Source organism: Kogia breviceps, chromosome 14 (genome assembly GCF_026419965.1).
Source record: "Kogia breviceps isolate mKogBre1 chromosome 14, mKogBre1 haplotype 1, whole genome shotgun sequence".
Taxonomy (NCBI): Eukaryota; Metazoa; Chordata; class Mammalia; order Artiodactyla; family Physeteridae; genus Kogia; species Kogia breviceps.
Window position 1 is genome coordinate 51534905 of NC_081323.1, and position 17703 is coordinate 51552607.

General features: G+C 53.4%; 1 protein-coding gene across 3 annotated transcripts in view; it reads right to left on the reverse strand.

The window, feature by feature from the left end:
• The window catches only part of LOC131741426 (tyrosine-protein phosphatase non-receptor type substrate 1-like), a 43475-nt gene extending 31476 nt beyond the window's left edge, over positions 1–11999 (reverse strand). Inside the window, exons 1-2 of one of the 3 annotated variants that reach the window (XM_059038360.2) lie at positions 11546–11999; positions 10602–10689 (exon numbers count right to left, since the gene is read on the reverse strand). In XM_059038360.2, the coding sequence (XP_058894343.1) occupies positions 10602–10680 (79 nt within the window). In that variant the 5' untranslated portion in view covers positions 10681–10689; positions 11546–11999. Of the gene's footprint in view, positions 1–10601; positions 10690–10989; positions 11229–11545 lie in introns of those variants that run through there. The other 2 variants (XM_059038361.2, XM_067013166.1) reach the window with 2 other exon arrangements.
• Positions 12000–17703: the final 5704 nt, after the last annotated feature.

A 17703-nucleotide genomic window follows, 5' to 3' on the forward strand; every position in this document is an offset into this window, starting at 1 on the left:
CCTGAGATCTGTACGTTTCCTCGACTCCCATCTTCCTCCTGACCCACAGCCAGCTATTAGCAGAGCTTGCTGGCTCACCTTCCAAGATCTGGCCAGACTCTGACCTCTCCCTACCACCTCTACTGCATCACCGTCCCTCACCTAGATCCTTATCTCAGCTTCCAAACCGGCTTCCCTGCTCCACCTCACCTCTGTGTAACATGTATCCTCCCTGCAGCCAGAGGAGCCTCTAAAACCTAAGGTAACATCATTCCTTTGTGCAAAACCCTCCTGCACCCTTCACTGTACTCAGAGTGAGACCCGGGATCCTTGTGGTGACCCCCAGGGCCCTGCAGCCTTGCTCTCAACCATGCCAGATTCTCTACTCACCTCAGGGCCTTTGCACTTGCCATTCTCTCTGCCTGGCACTCTCATCCCCTAGATATCTGCATGTTGGGTCCCTCACCTCCTTCTGGCCTAAGAGGCCTTCCTTGGCATGGTATATAAAACACTACGCCCCTCGATGTCCCTTGCTCTGCTTTATTTTTCTACAACACATATCACCCTGTATCTACAATACATACCACCTGACATTATTACAAGCATTTGTCAATTTCATTAGCATCTATCTCCCTACCCTAGATTTACTTATAAGCCCTTTGAGAGGGACTTAGTTTTGTTCCCTGCAGTTTCCTTCAGGTTTATACCAGTGCCTGGCATTTGTTGAATGCGTGTTCTGGTTTAGATTCTAACTCTGCCACTCATGAGACCCCGGGAAGTGTCTTAACCCCTTTGGACTTCTGGTTTCTCATCTGTAGAATGAGAATGATGATGATGATAATAATAATAATAACACTAGGGCTCTTCTAGGATGAAACAGGCTAATCTGTGTAAAGAGCTCAGTGCTGCTCCTGGCACAGAGGAAGCACTTGGTGCAGGGCAGTGTTACCATGCAGTGGATATTTAAGGATGAAGAGGATGACGGAGGATCACAGCCTTAAGCCTGAGAAGCTAAGGATTCTCTCTGAGGCAGAACTAGCTCTGCCCCAATGTCTGCACAAGACCACTTGGAGCTGGACCTGTGGGCAGGCTGTATGCACTGTTGGCGGGAGGCCGGGAGGCAGGGAGGGTCAGAGCCCTGGTGAGCATTTGCTAGGTTTAGATGGGACCTGGAGGCAATGAAGAAATGCTCGCAGCGCGGCCCTGTTTGTAAAGCAGCAGGGAAAGAACTATGGATACATGTGCGCTGTAAGCACCCTTCATATTCGCCAGGCCTGGTGGGGGCCAGGTGAGGCTGGGAGAGCATGCAGGGGCACTAACACCCCCCATCCACTTCCTTGACAACCTAAGGACCTCCTTCCCACCTCCCCATTTTGCAGAGGGAGAAACAGAGGCCCGGAAGTGAGGCTTGGAGAGGCTGAGAACCCAGGTGGTGTCCTTCCAACCTCCAGGCCCAGCTGTTACTCTAGGACAGGCCCTGGTGCTGCCCGGCCACGGTCTCATGGGTACAACGTGTGGATGAGGTCACATAACAGGGAGCCCTCATTTATTTAACTGTCACGACGGCCTAGTGGAGCAAGTGCTGTTGTCACCAGCCCCTTCCTACAGGTAAGGAAGCCGAGAACCTGAGAGGCAGGGAAGGAGCAGAGGCAGGCCTCAAACACTGAGGTCAGTCACGTGTGATCTCTTCCCCCTGTGACTGGGTCCCCTCTGGCTCAGGATTCTGGATTCTCAGGCTGCCAAGGACGTACACACATTTTACCCAGCTGAGATAAAGGCCCCCTTAAAAGGAACGCGCATTTATTAAATGACATTTGCCAAGGTTTCAGCACACTCTGCTGCTCACAGCAGACAGTCTCTGGACAAGATTTTTCCCCAAGCTGACACTATCGGCTGATGCCTTTTATAGTGCTTTTTGCAGTTCACAAAAGCACTTTTCACAGCTCTTAATTCCCTTAACCCTCAACAGTCCTTGTGTGGGAGGAAAGAGTGGTAGCATTTCCATTTTACAGATGAGGAAACTGAGGCTCAGAGCAGGGCAAGACACCTGCTCCAGAGCACACAGCCAAGAAGTGGCACATGTTGGATTCACTCAGGAATGTGCCCCAAAGTGGGTACCTCTCCACTGCCTCCCCTGCTAGAGAGGGGTTCTGGGTACCTGCTCCAGAGCACACAGCCAAGAAGTGGCACATGTTGGATTCACTCAGGAATGTGCCCCAAAGTGGGTACCTCTCCACTGCCTCCCCTGCTAGAGAGGGGTTCTTGGGTACCATCAAGATGAAGGGTGAGAGAGCTGGAGCATCCTGGCTGGAGCATCCGAGCTGGAAGGGACCAGCAGGAGAGCAGCCAAGCTGAGCCTCCACTTCACAGAAGGGGCAACTGAGGCCCAGAGGGGCAGTGTAGTGAGTTCCAAGTCCCGGCTGGTAAGCGATGGAGCAGGACCTCCACCTGCTCTGTAGAGCTCCAACCATAAAATGGTGATCACACAAAGATAACAGTAATAGTAATGATGGTAATGAGCATTGAGCACAGGTATTATCAGGAGCACGACAGGCTTCATCAGCCTCCGCAGGGACCCAGCAACACAGGCTGTCATCACCCCCACTTCACAGAGGGCAAGACTGAGGCTCAGAGAGGTACAGCCACTTGGCCAAGGCCACAGGGCTGTGGAGCAGTCTGACTCTACCTACAACTTCACCCACTGCACCACACAGCCTTGTGCAATGAAGGACCCGCTGGGGGAGGCTGGCGCCGAGTCAGGCCCTCCAAACCAAATCAAGGCCAAAAGGGCGTAGCACGAACTGCATCATGTTTCATGGTTTGCCTGCTCGTTCACCAGGGTGTCTACACTGGGGCAAGCTGTTCTGTATAGCCAGAATTTAAGTACCAATTCCTGGGTTTCTGGGCCCCTACATCCATCCCAGCTGGCACTGATATTTTGTGCTTCCTGATATTTTAAGGATCCCTATTTCAGCACAATAGGCAGGGATATGCAGTGTGGTCATGGCCCCCATTACAGAGGTAGGACTGTGTAGTGGTTAGAGCACAGGTTTGCTTTCCAACCAGGGTTACTGCCTGTGTGACCTCATGGCTCTGAGCTCCCTTTTTAAAATGAGCGTCTTTCTTCATTCAACCAATATGTATTAATCTGCCTACTGTTACCAGGCCCTGTGTAAGGTCCCAGGAGGCCCAGCAGTGAATAAGACAGACATAGTTCCTACTCTCATGTAGCTTATATTCTAGTGGGAGAGACAGGGCTGAAATAATTAAACAAATATAGAAATGGCTAGGAGTGCAAACGAATTTGGTACCACGATAGAGAATAACAAGCAGAGCCACTTTTAGAAACAGGCAGTTGTAAAAGGCATCTCCGAGGAGGTGAGATTGCAGCTGAAACCTGAAGAAAGCAAAGACCAAGGAAAGTGTTCCAATAGGCGAGAACAGCAAGTGCAAAAGCCCTGGGATAGGAAAGCAGCTGGTGCATATGAAGGCCAGAAAGAAGACTGCTGTGGCTGAAGCCCATGGAGGAAGGCAAGTGTGGTACTAGTTGGGGCTGGAGAGACAGATGTGGTCCAGAAAATGCCATGTCTCATGGATCATTGTAAGGAGTTTGATTTTATTCTAAGGGCAGTGGGAACCACTGAAAAGTTTGGAGAAGGACAAAGAGGATTTGATTCACTCCAGCTGCTATGGGTAAAGAGACTGGAGGGGCTAAGAGTGAAAACAGGAAAGCAGTGATGAGGATGCTACAGTGTTTAGGGGTCTGAGCGCAAATCCTACCTCTGCACTTATAAGCTGTGTGACCTTAGGCAAGTCACTTCACCTCTCTGAATCTCTCTTTCTTCATCTGTCCAATGGGTATAATAATAGTTCCCATCTTACAGAACTGTGTGGTGAGAATTAAATGAGATGATGTACAGAGTAATGATCACATCACATGACCTCACATGTTCAATGTCAAGTGCTCAGTGAACCAGATCCTACTTGGTCTAGCCCTGACCTCTCCTAAGTCCCCTAACTGCCTATCTCCCTTACGTCCAGACTCACTGGCTATTCCTGGAACACAGCTAACCCATCCCAGCCTCAGGGCCTTTGCACTTGCTTCTCCTTCTGTGTGGCCTGCTCTTCCCCTGATATTCTCATAGTTGCTCCCTCAGTTTTATGCAGGCCTCTGCTCCTCAGAGAGGCCCTCCCTCTCTCCCCACTCAACCTTCTATTCCCTCGACCTGCTTTAGTTCTCTTCATGGCACTTGTCTCCACCTGACATAATGTTTACTTGGGTCTGTTTTTCCTTCCTCACTAGAGTGTCAGTGCCATGAGAACAGGTATTTTTGTCTGTTTGCGGTGGCATCCCTAGCACCTAGAGTTACCCCTGGCACAGAGATTTGTATCCCTAGCACCTAGAGCCACCTCTGGGACATAGATGCTCAAAAATATTTGTTGAATGAATATTTGTAATTAAAATGACCATAATAAGGACAGAAAAGTGGTTGAGTAAACCAAGCCTTGGATCCAGCTTTATTTAACTCTCACTGGTTATGTGGCCTCGGGAGGAGCCCAGCTCAGCTTTGGGGAATCTCAGTTTCCTTATCCATAAAACGGGGATGAAGGATTCTATGCTTTTTGGCTCACTGTAAGGATTAGACAATGGCACACATCCAAGCATTGATGGATGAAATGATGCCTGATGTCTACAATCCTCCCTCCTCCCCCCACCCCCAGAAAAATGAGGGGCAGGTGAAACATGAATGGCAGATGAGTGTTGAAGCTGGGGTTCCTGACACCATTCCTCGTCTTGCAAATGTTTGAAATTTTCCAAAATAAAAAGATAAGGACGAGGCAGCACAGATTCACAGCTCAGCTAGTCCCTAGCACACCATGCACTACTTTCTTCCAGCATGGGCTGCCACTTCTGGAGGACAATGAGGGCTCTGAAGAATGAGGGCACTAGAGCCCACCGTGGCATCGTCACCCCCACGCTCCAGCTCTGGGTCCCTAGCCTGCAGGTTCATCCCTCACTCCTGGCTTCCAATCTCCCCCTGATCTGGGCACCTGATCTCCCTCAGCTCCTGGCTTACTCTGCAGCCATCTCACACTCTGCGTCCCCAGTTGGACGTGCCAGGAAATCTTACAGACACAAAGAACCAATTCTGTATAATGGCCAGCTTCCACCTCAGCTGTTTTGCATCTCTCTGGACTGAGGGCCTGGCAGGACACCTGGCAGGGAAAATCCACCTTGTGGAGGGCTCCATCAAAAGACCCGTCCCAGGAACGCCCAAGTTAACAGAAAAGCAGTTTCCGTTGTGAAAATAGATGATTCCTTCTTCAGTATGGGACAGAAGCACATCTTGGGAACACCCATCGCCTCTGCCTCCCAGAAGGATAATACACTGATTGACAGAAATACGCGAGGAGCGCCAAGAGGGCAGGACACCAGTACCCCAGGGCCTCAGTGTTTCTACCTGTCAGGGCAAAGTGACGCCTAGTGAGTGTACATCATGGGTGCTGTGGTCATCCTGACTCTGCCACTTACTGTGTGGCCTTGAGCAAGTTGCTCTGTCTCTCTGAGCCTAGTTTCCTCACTGGTCCGATGGATTTGATTACAACCATGCACATCACCCAGGGTAACTGTGAGTAGCCCTGGGATCATACATGCCCAGTGCTGAGCCCAGTAAGTGTCCAGAAACAATGTTTCCCGTTATTATTACTTTGGTATTTTCCAGGGAATTTGGGATCCTGTCAGATTTCTAGCTTTAACGATGGAAACTTCCAGCACAGCTCAGTTTTAAAGAGCCTTGGCCTGGATGACAGGGGGCTTGGCATGCCACCCAGGCCTTGCCAGGGATCTGCTGTGTGAACCTGGCCCGTCCCTTCCTCCCTCAGGGCTGCAGTTTTCTCAGCCGCACAAAGAGGTGCTGACTGATGGCTCTCTCAGGCCCCCTCCTGCTTTCCCAGTCTAGGAATCGACTATTCCAGCCCTGTGGATCCGGACAGAGACACCTAGAGGCAGACTGTGCCCATGGCTGGCGCTCAGTCCCAGTAACTATTCCATCACACCAGCTGGTCGGTCTCTGCGCAACTTGTCCTCCCCAACTGCACAAAAGCCACAGGGAAAAATGCCAATCTCGTGTTCACTCTCAATAGCTTTTGTTGTTCTGTGAGCACCTACTGTGTGCATGGAGCTGTGCTGGGCGCTTTACCAACATCAGTCCCGCTCCCATAGATGAGAATACCCAACAGAACGAAACAATGACGATTACAACACTGGTTGAATGTAACGTGCAGTAAACTGGTACTGAGCGCTTACTATATGCCAGGCATGGCTTCAAGCGTTATACATGGGTTGGCTGACTTAGTCCCTGAAATACAGTTGTTGATGTCATCTCCATTTTACAGATGAGGAAACTGAGACACAGAGCTCAATAAATTGTCCAAGTAGGGTATGCTGTGCCTGTACGTGGAGAGGCTACAATGCAGAACCACTATGTGAACCAGAGTTAAACATGCACTCACATGTGATAAAGCAAGGGGAAAGTGGTAAGTAACCTTAGATAAATCCTGGGGTGAACGTTCAGAGGAGGAAGAGATCCCACGGAACATGAGGCAGCACAAATGGAAGGCTGAGTAGGATTCGGACATATGAAGATAGGGACGTACAGGGAAGGGCATCTCTGGTGGCAGGAACAGCATAAGTGAAGGCACAGAGATGAGAAAGTTCAGCTGAGGGTGTGGATTTGTACAAAGGCATTTACCAAACTGGGTTAGGCCGTTTGTTAATGGGCATTAAGCAAACCCAATGCTTCTTGTTCATACGTCTGGGGAACCCTGGAGTAAACAAGGTCTGGCTGGGGCTGCTACAACTGCAGGCCTTCTCAGGGTCTCTAAAGTGCCAATGCACTTGAGCTGCCAGGAAAGCTTTGGCTGCAGGAAGGAAGCCTGGTCGTTTAGCAGCATCTCAACAGGTCAGCTCTTTGGAAAACATGTAGCTGAGAAATAGGCCCTGTCAGGGAGGGAGCCCAGGCCTTGTTGTAGGTTGTTTTTTTTTTTTTTTTTTAAAGAAAACTTGGACCCACTCAACAGTTTTGAGCAGGGGAGTGACATGATTAGAATTGTGTTGACAGACCAGAAATTTGAGCACATTAAAAAGAGGCGGAGCGGGGGGCACCTTCCATCAGTCCAGGACTACAAATAAGAAAATAATCTGTCGCACGGAGCCATTGGAAGCAGCAAGCGAGCGTGTGTGGGATCTGTACAACAGTTTTAGACTGCCTTCCTCTCACACACCCCCTCTCCATCTGTCGCAAAGGGCACCAGGAAGATGCAGGGAGGAATATTCCAGCTCTGGGGCCTCCAGAGCTCGGCAGCCCAGATCGAGGGCTCTGACGGGAGCCGCACTGCTCCCGGAGCTGTCATTTATGAGGACCAAGGGGCTACCAGTGCTTCATCCTCTGGGCGCTTTCAGAGAAATGACCATGGCTCAGTTAAAAACTTCTGCCCCAGAAGGAACCCTTCCACAAACCTCTGTCTGAGCTGGGTGGGGGCCTCTCTGGTTTGTTTCAGCTTGGACTAAGTAACCCTGATTAAGTCATTGACTTTCTTCCCTCAAAGGCTGCCTAGCCATGAAGCCAGGATTCAAAATCCAGGCTCCCTACCACTTAACTCCTTGGACAAGTTACTTCCACAGTTCTGGACTTTATTTTCCTCATCTGCAAAATGGGGATAACAGCCAACACATGCTTTGCTTCGCTGACTGATGGGATTACGCAGATGAGGCGCTCAGCACACAGCCTGGATATACAGGTAACATTCAAGGAACATTGGTTCTCCTCCCTTCTCTCAACACATGGTTCCCATCAGGACTTCATACGTGCTGGATGACAGCAAGTAAAGAAATGAATCACACCACGAGTCTCTACGGGGTTGGTAAAGGAATAATTAATGGCAAGAAAGTACCCAGAGAACACCAAGGCCTTCCACAGACTGAGCTCTTTGGGGCTGAAGCACTCTGCCCCCCTTTCTCTCCTTGTGAAAGAGGAAGTGAGATCAACTTCACCACTTAGGAAAGTACAGAGGAGTCACCGGCACGCTACCCTCTTCCGATGGATGAGAGGTTCAGCAGAGGGCGAGCTGTACCCCAAAGCCTGACCTTCTCCAAGTCAGAGCGAGGAGTGAATGGGAGTTTATCTGAAGTCTGTTCAGCAGGGGTCTCAGAGGTCCTCAGACCTAGGTGGGGCCAAGTGAGGAGCCTGCAGTCTCAGTGTCTGGCACCGCTGCTGTGCTGCAGAATCCGGCTGTCCAGATGTCCCCACCCCGGCCCCTTGCCCTTCTGCCAGCCTCACAATCTCCCTCGGTGAAGCTGTTTGAGGAAACAGGCCTCACGTTGGCTCCAAGAACACAGGTTGGTGACTTCACCAGCCTCTTTTCAGAATTTCCCTTTGGCAGCATTTGCGCTGAAAGCAATCTTTAGAAACTTCTTTCCCTGCCTCCCCCAACCAAGATAATTCACATGACCAGCCCCCCCCAAACAGTGATCATGTGAAGCCATAGCAATCATGTGACACTTCCCAGGCTGACAGTTCTGCCAGAGACACTAGTAGTCATTCAATCCAAAGCTGCCTTCCTAAGCCTGATATTTGAGTTTCTCAAACAAATCCATTTTCTTAGAAAATTGGACAACTGCCTCCTTCTACCTTCCTGCCCTTCTGTCCTGCCTCTCTTCTGCTTTGTCATAAAGTCCATGCCTGGAGCCCTGAGAGAAGGGTCTGAAGCCCCATCCTTCAGCCAAACCAGGTGAATTCCATGCCACGGGCGAGGGTGACCAGGACCCCGCAGAACCGAGTGAAGGATGCTGGGATTGTTTGAGCTCTGGCGGTGACACCCCTTCCCTACCACCCTCAACCAAGAAGTTTATTCTTACCCCCTAAGATTTATTTATTTCAAAGTTAATCTTTGCCCCTCTGCTGCTCCCACTTTTTCAGGCTATTGATGCTGAATGGATTGGAACAGAAGTTTTATGGCCTAAACTTTACCATTTTATAGATTGTTTTTATAGGCAAAAGGGGGAGAATTTCCTCCCGAGAAGGGTGTTGGTGTTCCCAGGTAGCCCTGGGAAAGGCAGCTGCCCACTTGTTAATCAGCGTCACCCCTCATTTGTCAGGGATGGTTAGAGAAGAGTCTGGAATAGACATTTAGAAATTAACTTGGGCCCAGTTCCCTGCTTCAGGAAAATTAAGCCCTTGAGAGAGACCCTCGTGCACTTCCAGGCCAGGAAGGACCGCAGGGCAGGGCCTCAGACTTTTGCTGGGTGTAAATGGCCAGCTCAGGCAGGAAGGAGTAGATCGGAGATGCCACCGTCTCACCAGAGAGCCATGAAATCTATCAGGGCTTCCTTCCTCTTGTCCAGCGAGGACCCAACTGTAATTGAAAGACTGGGGGAGGGGAGGTGGGGGGACGCCTGCGTGGGTTCCGGGGGCTCAGGGGAAACTGTGGGGCAGAGAGAAGCTGCTGTCCACCCCCACTACTCCCTCCACCCACTGTTTGCTACTTCTCCCTTTTTTACTGCTATCAGATGGTTACCAGTCTCTAGGCAAATGCAGGAGGGGGGGAGGTGCATACTGAGCTCATCTTTACCTCCTTCCTCAGGGGAGGGGAGGTGCAGAGACCCCCCTGCTGACAACACAGCTTCAAGGAGACAAAAAACCAAGATCCCCATTCTCCTCCCAACAACTCCTTTAATGCAGTTTCTCCACCCCCCCACCCCCTCCCAGGAGACTCAGGGTGCTGCAAAACGCCTTTAAGAAGCAGGGCTCCTGAATGGTGACCTCACCCCTTGGCGAACACACGGTAGACTTCTGAGCCCGCCTGCTGGATACAGCCAGGTGTTTGATGTAGGCCAACAAAAAGACATGCTCAGAGCCACAGGTAACAGCCCCACAGAGCACCTGAGCTGCAGGGAGTTGCCTGGAAGCCTGGGGAAGGGAGGAGGAAGAAGGAGGGGCCGGAGAGCAGCAGGGAGCACGACCATCCAGTGAGAGGCTTTGGCAACCACGGGGACAATCCGCCGTGTTTTCACTACAGGATCTGTGGATTGCAGCAGCTCACCCCAGGGTTACCCTGGCCTCCCTTCCTCTCTCTCCCTCATACTAACACTGTTTTACTCTGCGCACAAGAGGGATAGCTCACTCTTCCTTAACTGCAACAGCCTGCTTCTGTTCCATCCCGTCAGTACTGGAAGGACCTCTGCCCCTTCTCTTAGACTCTGAAGTCAAACATGTGGAAAACATAAGAGCTTATAGAGAAGTCAGGGGCGCCTTGCTCTGAAAGCCGATGACAGCCTGACTCCGCCATCAGATTGGGCAGGGGCTGGAGAACCAACTCATCTGGGTCTGTCCTGGTGCCCAGCATAGTGCCGCACAGTCAGAGTCGAGAGAGGCTGGGTTACATCCTTGGCTGTGTGACCTTGGGCAAGTCGTTGTCCCTCCTCTGGGCCTCAGTTTCCGCATCTGTAACCCTGGTTACGGGCACCTCTCCCCCATTACTGCTCGACATTAGCCGAGTGGCGGTCTGAGAGGCCTGAACCCGCAATCTGGGGACGGCAGCGGTGGGGGGGTGGGGGTGCTTACCTGACCAGGCGCTGGCCGCAGCGAGCAGCAGGCAGAGCAGCGGCCTGAGGCGGCCGGGGGCCGGGCGGGCGGGCTCCATGGGCCGCGGCTGCGGAGCGAGGAGGGAGAGCGGCCGTGAGTGCGCGCTCGGGCGGGCGCGGACTGGAGCGGGGAAATGACTAAGGCTCCCCCCTCTTCTCTCCTCTCCTCGCGGCCGGGCTTCCCCCCCCCCCCACCTCCCCGGTACGGGCGCCTGGAGCTGCTTAGGAGCCGCCGTCAGCGCCGCGATTTTCGGAGAACCCCCGGGCCCCCCGGAGAGATCGAAAGACGGAGAGGGAGAGAGACCCCAAGCACGCGAGAAACGAAGCCAGGGACGGCCCGAAAGAAGCGGCAGGAGAGGGAAACAGACCCAAGGGAGCCAGGCAGAGAGCCAGAGACACAGAGAGGCGAGAGAGGGGGAGAGCGAGCGAGCGAGCGAGCGAGCTCGGAGTGAGCAAGGCGGCGCGCAGATCGAGACAGCGCGGGAGAGGGAGGACCGACGCTAGGGCAGGGCGAGGGACAGCGGGCCCGGACTCCCCCGCCGCTGCCCACCTGCCCCGCCCGGGCTCCTCGCGGCGCCGTGGCTCGCCTCCTCTGGCCCACAGTCCAGGCCACGGCCCCCGCCCTCCTTCCCCTCCCCCTCCTCCCGCCGGCCGCGCGGGAAGCTGCGGGGCTCCAGCCCGGCCGGCACCTCAGCAGAGCGCCCGCCGGCTGCGCGCCCCGGGAGGGAGGGTGGCGCGCGCGGCCCCGGCACCCCCGCACCCCCTCCCGGGCCCAGGCTGCGGCCCCCGCCGGGGGCGCCCCGCTCGGCTCGGGACTGGACGAGCCGGGGCTCCGACAATGTGCCAGTTCAGAAGCCCGCGCGGCGGCCCCGGGCCCAGAACCGCCTCCCCCTCGCCCCCTCCCTCGGCCAGCCGGGCTCGGACCTGCGCCGCCGGGCCGGCGAGGGCTGCGAGACGGTAGAAGAGTCGCCGGGGCTGCCCAGAGCCCGGGCCCCTCTCTCCACTTTGCGCAAACTTGTTTTTCTAAGGTCAGCGCCGCGAGCCGGTTACATCGTCCTCTTAAGGTGGACTGGGGAAGTTGCGGCCGGCCTCCCCTCGCCTCCGGACTCTGGCCGCGGCCAGTCCCCCGCTTCCCGCCGCGGGAGGCTGGAGGCGGCGAAGGAGCGGGGGAGTGAAGGGAGGGGGAGCCTGTCTTTCGCTCCTCCCCAGTGGCCCTGCTCCTGTGCCCCAAAGCCGAAGGCCCCTCTCGGGGTGGGTGAGGGCCAGAGGGGCCTCGATTCTTTCAGAGCTGGGCCGAGGTGAAGGAAAAGCAGGAAGTAAGTGAAGGTAGGGGGAAGGGGGGTAGGAAGGAGAGAGTGATGGTACAAAAATAGCGTGTGTGTAGGAAGGACTTCAGTACCGCCTGGAAAAGCTCGCGGGGAGGAGAGGGAGTAGAAGAGGGGCTGTGGCCAGGAAACCCGAAGGGAAGGGTCCGGGCCTCCCTGGGCAGGTGGGCTCTCTTAGCGAGGTTCCTCTCTGTCAAGGACGGCTGACTCAGGGGTGCGGAAGGCTCAGGCAGCGGTGCGGGGCCAGGGGGAACTTGAAGGCCTGGGCTTCAGGAAGATGGCCGGCGGTGAGGAAGATGAGGGGATGGGAGGAGAGCAGGGGCCAGAGGCCTGGAGGCAGGACAGAGCCGGCTGGTGAGAAAAAAGCAACCATTCTCCCTTTCTCAATCTCTCTCTCTGTTTCTCCCCTTCTTTGAGGGAAAGCTGTGTACCCAACAGTAACCAGGCCAGAGATAGCAGGTGGGAATCCTCTGGACACCTGGCCAAAGAAGGCTCCAGAATGTGGGAGGGAAGGGAGACCAAGACCCTCTGCTAATTGTAAATAACAATAGCCGTTTGGCTTCAAAAAGCCGTTAGGACGATATGAAGCAAGGTGGGAGAAGGGCCAGTTCTATAAACTGAGTGGGGATTGAGGCTCAGAGAGGGAGGGGACTTGCCCAAGGCCACACAGCAAGGCCTGGGTAGAAACCAGATTTGAATTTCTGATTCCCAGACTAAAGATCTTTGTACAGTGACAGCCCCCATTTCTCCCCCACCTCCCCGGACCCTACCCCAGCCTCCCTGTCAAGTGCCTGGTTCTGGTATGATGCTAAGACAAGGAGGCAGGCAGGGTGCTGCCTAGGTTCAAATCCTTCCAGCCACCTCTTGTGAGCTGTGTAGACTTGAGAAAATATCTTGTCATTTTTGTGGCTCAGTTTCCTCATCTGAAATGAGGCCAACAGGAGTATCAACCTAAAAAGACTGGTGTGAGGTTTAGATGAATTAATATTTATACAACACTTTAAAAAGTGCCTGGCATGTACCAAGTGCCACATAGCATTTGATAAATAAGTCAAGCATTTGACAGCAGTCCTTGGGAACCCACAGGGATCTGGGCAGTATTTGAAGTGCAAGGGGATTTTCTTTTCTTTGGGTGGGGGAGTACAGCAGTGACCCACGCCATGTCCCTGTCCACAAGGAATTTACATTCTAGTGGGGAGACAGATAGGTAGACAAGCAGAAATAATGAACAACAGCAGGTCGAGCTTACACAGTGAGAAGGATGCACTTGTTTAGATAAGGGTAAGGCCTCCCGAGACGCTGGGAGCTGAATCACAAAGAGGGGCAGCAAGGTGAGGATTTGGGGATTTGTTCCAGGAAGAGGGACAGCGCATATAAAGGCCCAGGGGCCAGCTTGGCTGGAGGGGAACGAGTGAAGGATGGGGGAGAGTGGTCCAGCTGGGTGGCCTTGCAGGCCTTGGTAAAGCGCCTGCATTTATTGTGCAGGAAAGAAATCGTTGGCGGGTGTTAAGCATGGTATGCCTTACGTGTTTAAAAGGCCACTCTGGCTATAAGTGGAGAGTGGGCTGGAGGGCAGGGAGTGTGGAATCAGGACACCAGTGAGGAGTTTTTCTGGGATCCTCCTAGTATCTGAGGTGAGGGTAGGGAGTCTCTAATGTTCAAGGCCACATGTGACTGAGACCACGAATGTGACCAGTGGGGCTTCTGGGAAAATCCATCACCCGAATCCATCTGGGTGGAAGTGGGGGCCGGGGCCGCTACTGAAGGTCAGAGATGAGGCAGCTTCTAGGCTTTCAGAAGGCTCTGCTGTTCACTGTACACACACACACACACACACACACACACACACACACAAACCTGCCCGGGATTAGGAAACTGCGGATTAGGGAAGGATAATAGTGGAACCAGCTGCTATTTCTATGTAGCACCTTAGGCCAGGGTACCCAGCAGGGCTTCCCAACACCCTCACCTCTGCCCCAGGTGGGGGCCCTGGCCTTGTTCTCCTGACCCAGCATCCACAAAAAAGTCACCCGTGGCTGACTGTCAGGGCTGGGAGGTCACTGAGACCAATGGGCAGCTGGATATACTGAGGTGGGGGGACAATTTGCCTGAGGTCACACAGATTATGGCAGATAATTGAGGTGAATCAGCCCCCTTCATAGCAGGCATCTTGGGCTGCCCCAGATTAAAATAAAACTGCCTTCGCACCTGTCTCATTCATTCACACGCTCATCCATGTTTATTGAGCGTCTGCTATGTGCCAGGCACTGGGCTGGGCACTGGGGATGCAGCAGTTGGGAAAAACAGACAAAAACCCCACCCCAAGGAACTGACATTCTGGTGGGGCAAGCAAGTCAGTCTGTAAAATAGCTAGTCTGTGGGATGGGGATAGGCTGCAGGGTAAATAAAGCAGGGAAGGGACCCAGGGCTAATGAGAGGGGAGGGCATCAGGGGAGGCCTCAGAAGAGGTGATATTTGGGCAAAGACCTGAAAAATGTGAGCTGGAGCCAGAGGTGACTCCATCCAGGCATTGGTCCTCAACTGTCTGTCACTCCCTGGAGTAATGTGTCAGCACATCTCCGGGCTGGACCTTCCCTCCACATCCAGGACCAAAGCACTGCTCACCCCTCCCTGCTACCACTTGGGTCTGAGCCCCCATCATCTCCCACCTGGGCTCCTTCCCAACCTTGTCTGTCCTCCACTCAGCAGCCAGAGGTCAGCCCATATCCCTCTGCTGCTGTCCAGCATCGGTGGAAAGAAGATTTGAATGAGTGTGTGGAGGGGAGGGTCAGGGTCTTGAAGTCAAGACTGCCTATTTGACTCATTGGATTTGGGGAAAAAATTTTTTATGAGCCTCAGTGTCTTCATCTGTGAAATAGGAATAACAAGTTCTACCCCTCATCAAGGGGTCGGTGGTGGCACAAATGTGAAAGCAACTGTGGTGGGAGCATATCTGGAGTTTGCCTCCGCAGGTGGGGTGATGGTGCCCCGTGTGTGCCAGGACCTTTGATGCTTCAAAGCCTTAGCAACCCCACTATGTCTGCAGAGGTGAGGAAACAAGCCCAGGGACAGAAAGCAACTGGACCAGGGTCACTGCCAGGGCACGCAGGAACCTGCAGGGACCCAGTGCTGCCAGGCACCAGCCCTGTGGGCTCTGCTCCTTGCTTCCCATCACCCTGGGCTTGGCGTCAGCATGCAGGCCCGCCAGCCACCTTTGTGTGGAGCCTGTCATGAGGCCGGAGCTGCCAACGACCTATTTTTCTGGGCAAGAGGAGCCATTTGGAGTTAGAGGCCTCAGCTGTGGAGCCAGAGCAATAAAAATAAAACCAGCAAGGACTCCTGGGTAGCCTGGATCAGGGCACCAACCACCCCAGAGAGGAGCTGCTGAGGGGCTGGAGAGACACCGGTGGGGGCCAGAGGAGGGACTGTTCTCACTGTACCTGGCTCTGTTCTCCAACCCATAGGTGGGTCATCTCCAGAGGTCACAGAAACTGCAGTTCAGAGGGTTGGAGTGACTTGCTCGGGACATGGGACACACAGCTAGTGAGTGACCAAGCCGGTTAGGATTCAAACTCCGTTCTCCAAATAATACCGACAATTCCCATTTGTTCAGCATCTACTATGCTTTACAGGCATATTTTTGCGACATATTCAAACCACACCTGGGTACTCATAATTCCTCTAAGCTGCCTTAGAGGGGTCTCTGGTCACAGGTCACCTTGCCAGACCACCCTTTTAAAAGTCATCTCCGCCCACCCCAATGTGCTCTACCTCCTTCCCTACTTTCTTTTGTCTTCATTGCATGCATCACGACTTGCCAGCATTGTGCATCTGCGTTGCATGTAGTCCATCTCCTTAACTAGCTGCAGGTCAGTCTAGCCCTGGGGCCCAGTGCCTGGCCCTGGGGCCCAGTGCCCGGCCATGGGAGCACATCCTATGGCTCAAACCCCAGCACTGCCTCAGAGCAGCTGTGGGGCAAGTTACTGTGCCCATCTGTGCCTCACTTACCCAGATTCAGGGATTGATGGAACCAGACCTGAAAGGTCTCTTGTAAGGGAAATGAGTTAATCTGGGAAAAGATGTTGGCTGTTGTCATTGTTTTCTCCCAGCACTGCAGCCCCAGGGCCTTAATAGTGAACAGTAGGTTATCAGTAAATATCTATTCAATTACTAAAGTGACCTGCTCGAGATCACATGGTAAAACATCTAAGACATCGGCAGTCTGGATTTGAGGGAGGGTTTCTCTGAGCCTGTGCTTCAACGCACCCTACTTTATAATCACCTTTCCACAGCCCCCACCTTCGGTCACAGCTGAATAGGAATCAGAGATGAGCAGGTGTCATCCTCACCTGGAAGGACTGTTAAAACATGGATCCCAGGGCCCCACCCCCAGAGTTTCTGATTCAGTAGGTCTCAGGTAAGATCTGAGAATCTGCATTTCTAACAAGGTCCCAGGTGATGTGGCTGCTGCTGGTCCAGTGGTTCTCAAAGAACCACTGAATGGATGGGTGGGACTGTTTCGTGAGCCCAGTTTCAGCTTTCCTGTTGTCTATCCCTCTGTTTTCTGTCCTCCCAGCCCAGGGGAAAGCAGAGGGGGCAACAGTACTGGTTTAGAGACTGTAGCTACTGCCCCAAAGCTGCGGGGCTCTCACAGATCACAGAGCCAGGGCCTGGGGGAGCCGTGCTGTAATTAGTGCTTTCCAGGGGAAGTCGGCGACTAAGCGACTTGGCAGGCAAGCAGGCAGGCAGGCAGGAAGCTTGCCTGAGCTCGTCAGGGGTGGGACTGCACTGCCAGGCCCTAAACACTGTTCTCAAGCTCTGGGGATCTGTCTCTGCCTGGAGCTGAACCCAGCGGTGCAGAGCCTAGCCTGCCCCTACACCTCTGGGTGGGGTTCCCCTGCAGGGTGGAGATGCAAGGGTGGCATCAGGACAGAGTTGATTAGCTCAGCGTGTACTGGGGGACCTGTGTTCAAGTGCTGACTCTGCCTGATTATAACTACTAATCACAGCTAAAATGTAGGACTGTTAACTAAGCCCCAGGCTGGAAGGATTTCAGTGGATTCTCTCACGCTCCTCTCACTCCAACTTTCTTATGTGGACACAATTCTTATCCCCATTTCACAGATGAGAAAACCGAGGCGCAGAGAGGTTAAGGGACTTGTGCAAGAGCACACAGCTTGTGAGTTGCAGAGTTGGACTTTGAATCCGGGAGTTCTCATTCCCCAGCCCCTGCTCCAAACCTCTGCACAGTCTGACTTCTGTAATACTTTGCTGTGAGCCTGGAAGCCCCACAGCACACTCCCTGGGTCTCCATCACCATGGAGGGGCTTGCTGATTTCCAGGCCTCTCTGTGGTGCTGAGCACCAGGCCTGCTGACGTGTTGCAGGCATGAAAGTATCTGGTGAATGAAATAATGAATCAGCAGATGAGTCTGACTCTTTCCAGTTGTGATGGGACAATACAGTTCAGTGGCTGGGAGGTATGCTTTCAACTCCAGGTTCTGTCCCTCACTAGCTGTGTGATCTTGGGTGGATCTCAGACTCCATTTCCTCATCTGGAAACAGGTTGAGGGCAGGATTAATGAATATAAAGGGAGTGAGGGAGGGAGAGAGAGAAAGAGAGAGAGAGAGAGGGAGAGTGCAAATGGCAGTGAGAAGCCAGTTTGGCACCTGCCTCTATCCCGTCTTCTTCCATTCCTGCAGTTGCTTGGGTGAAATAACTTTCCTGTCTTCCTTGAACCCTCTCTTCCTCGCCCCC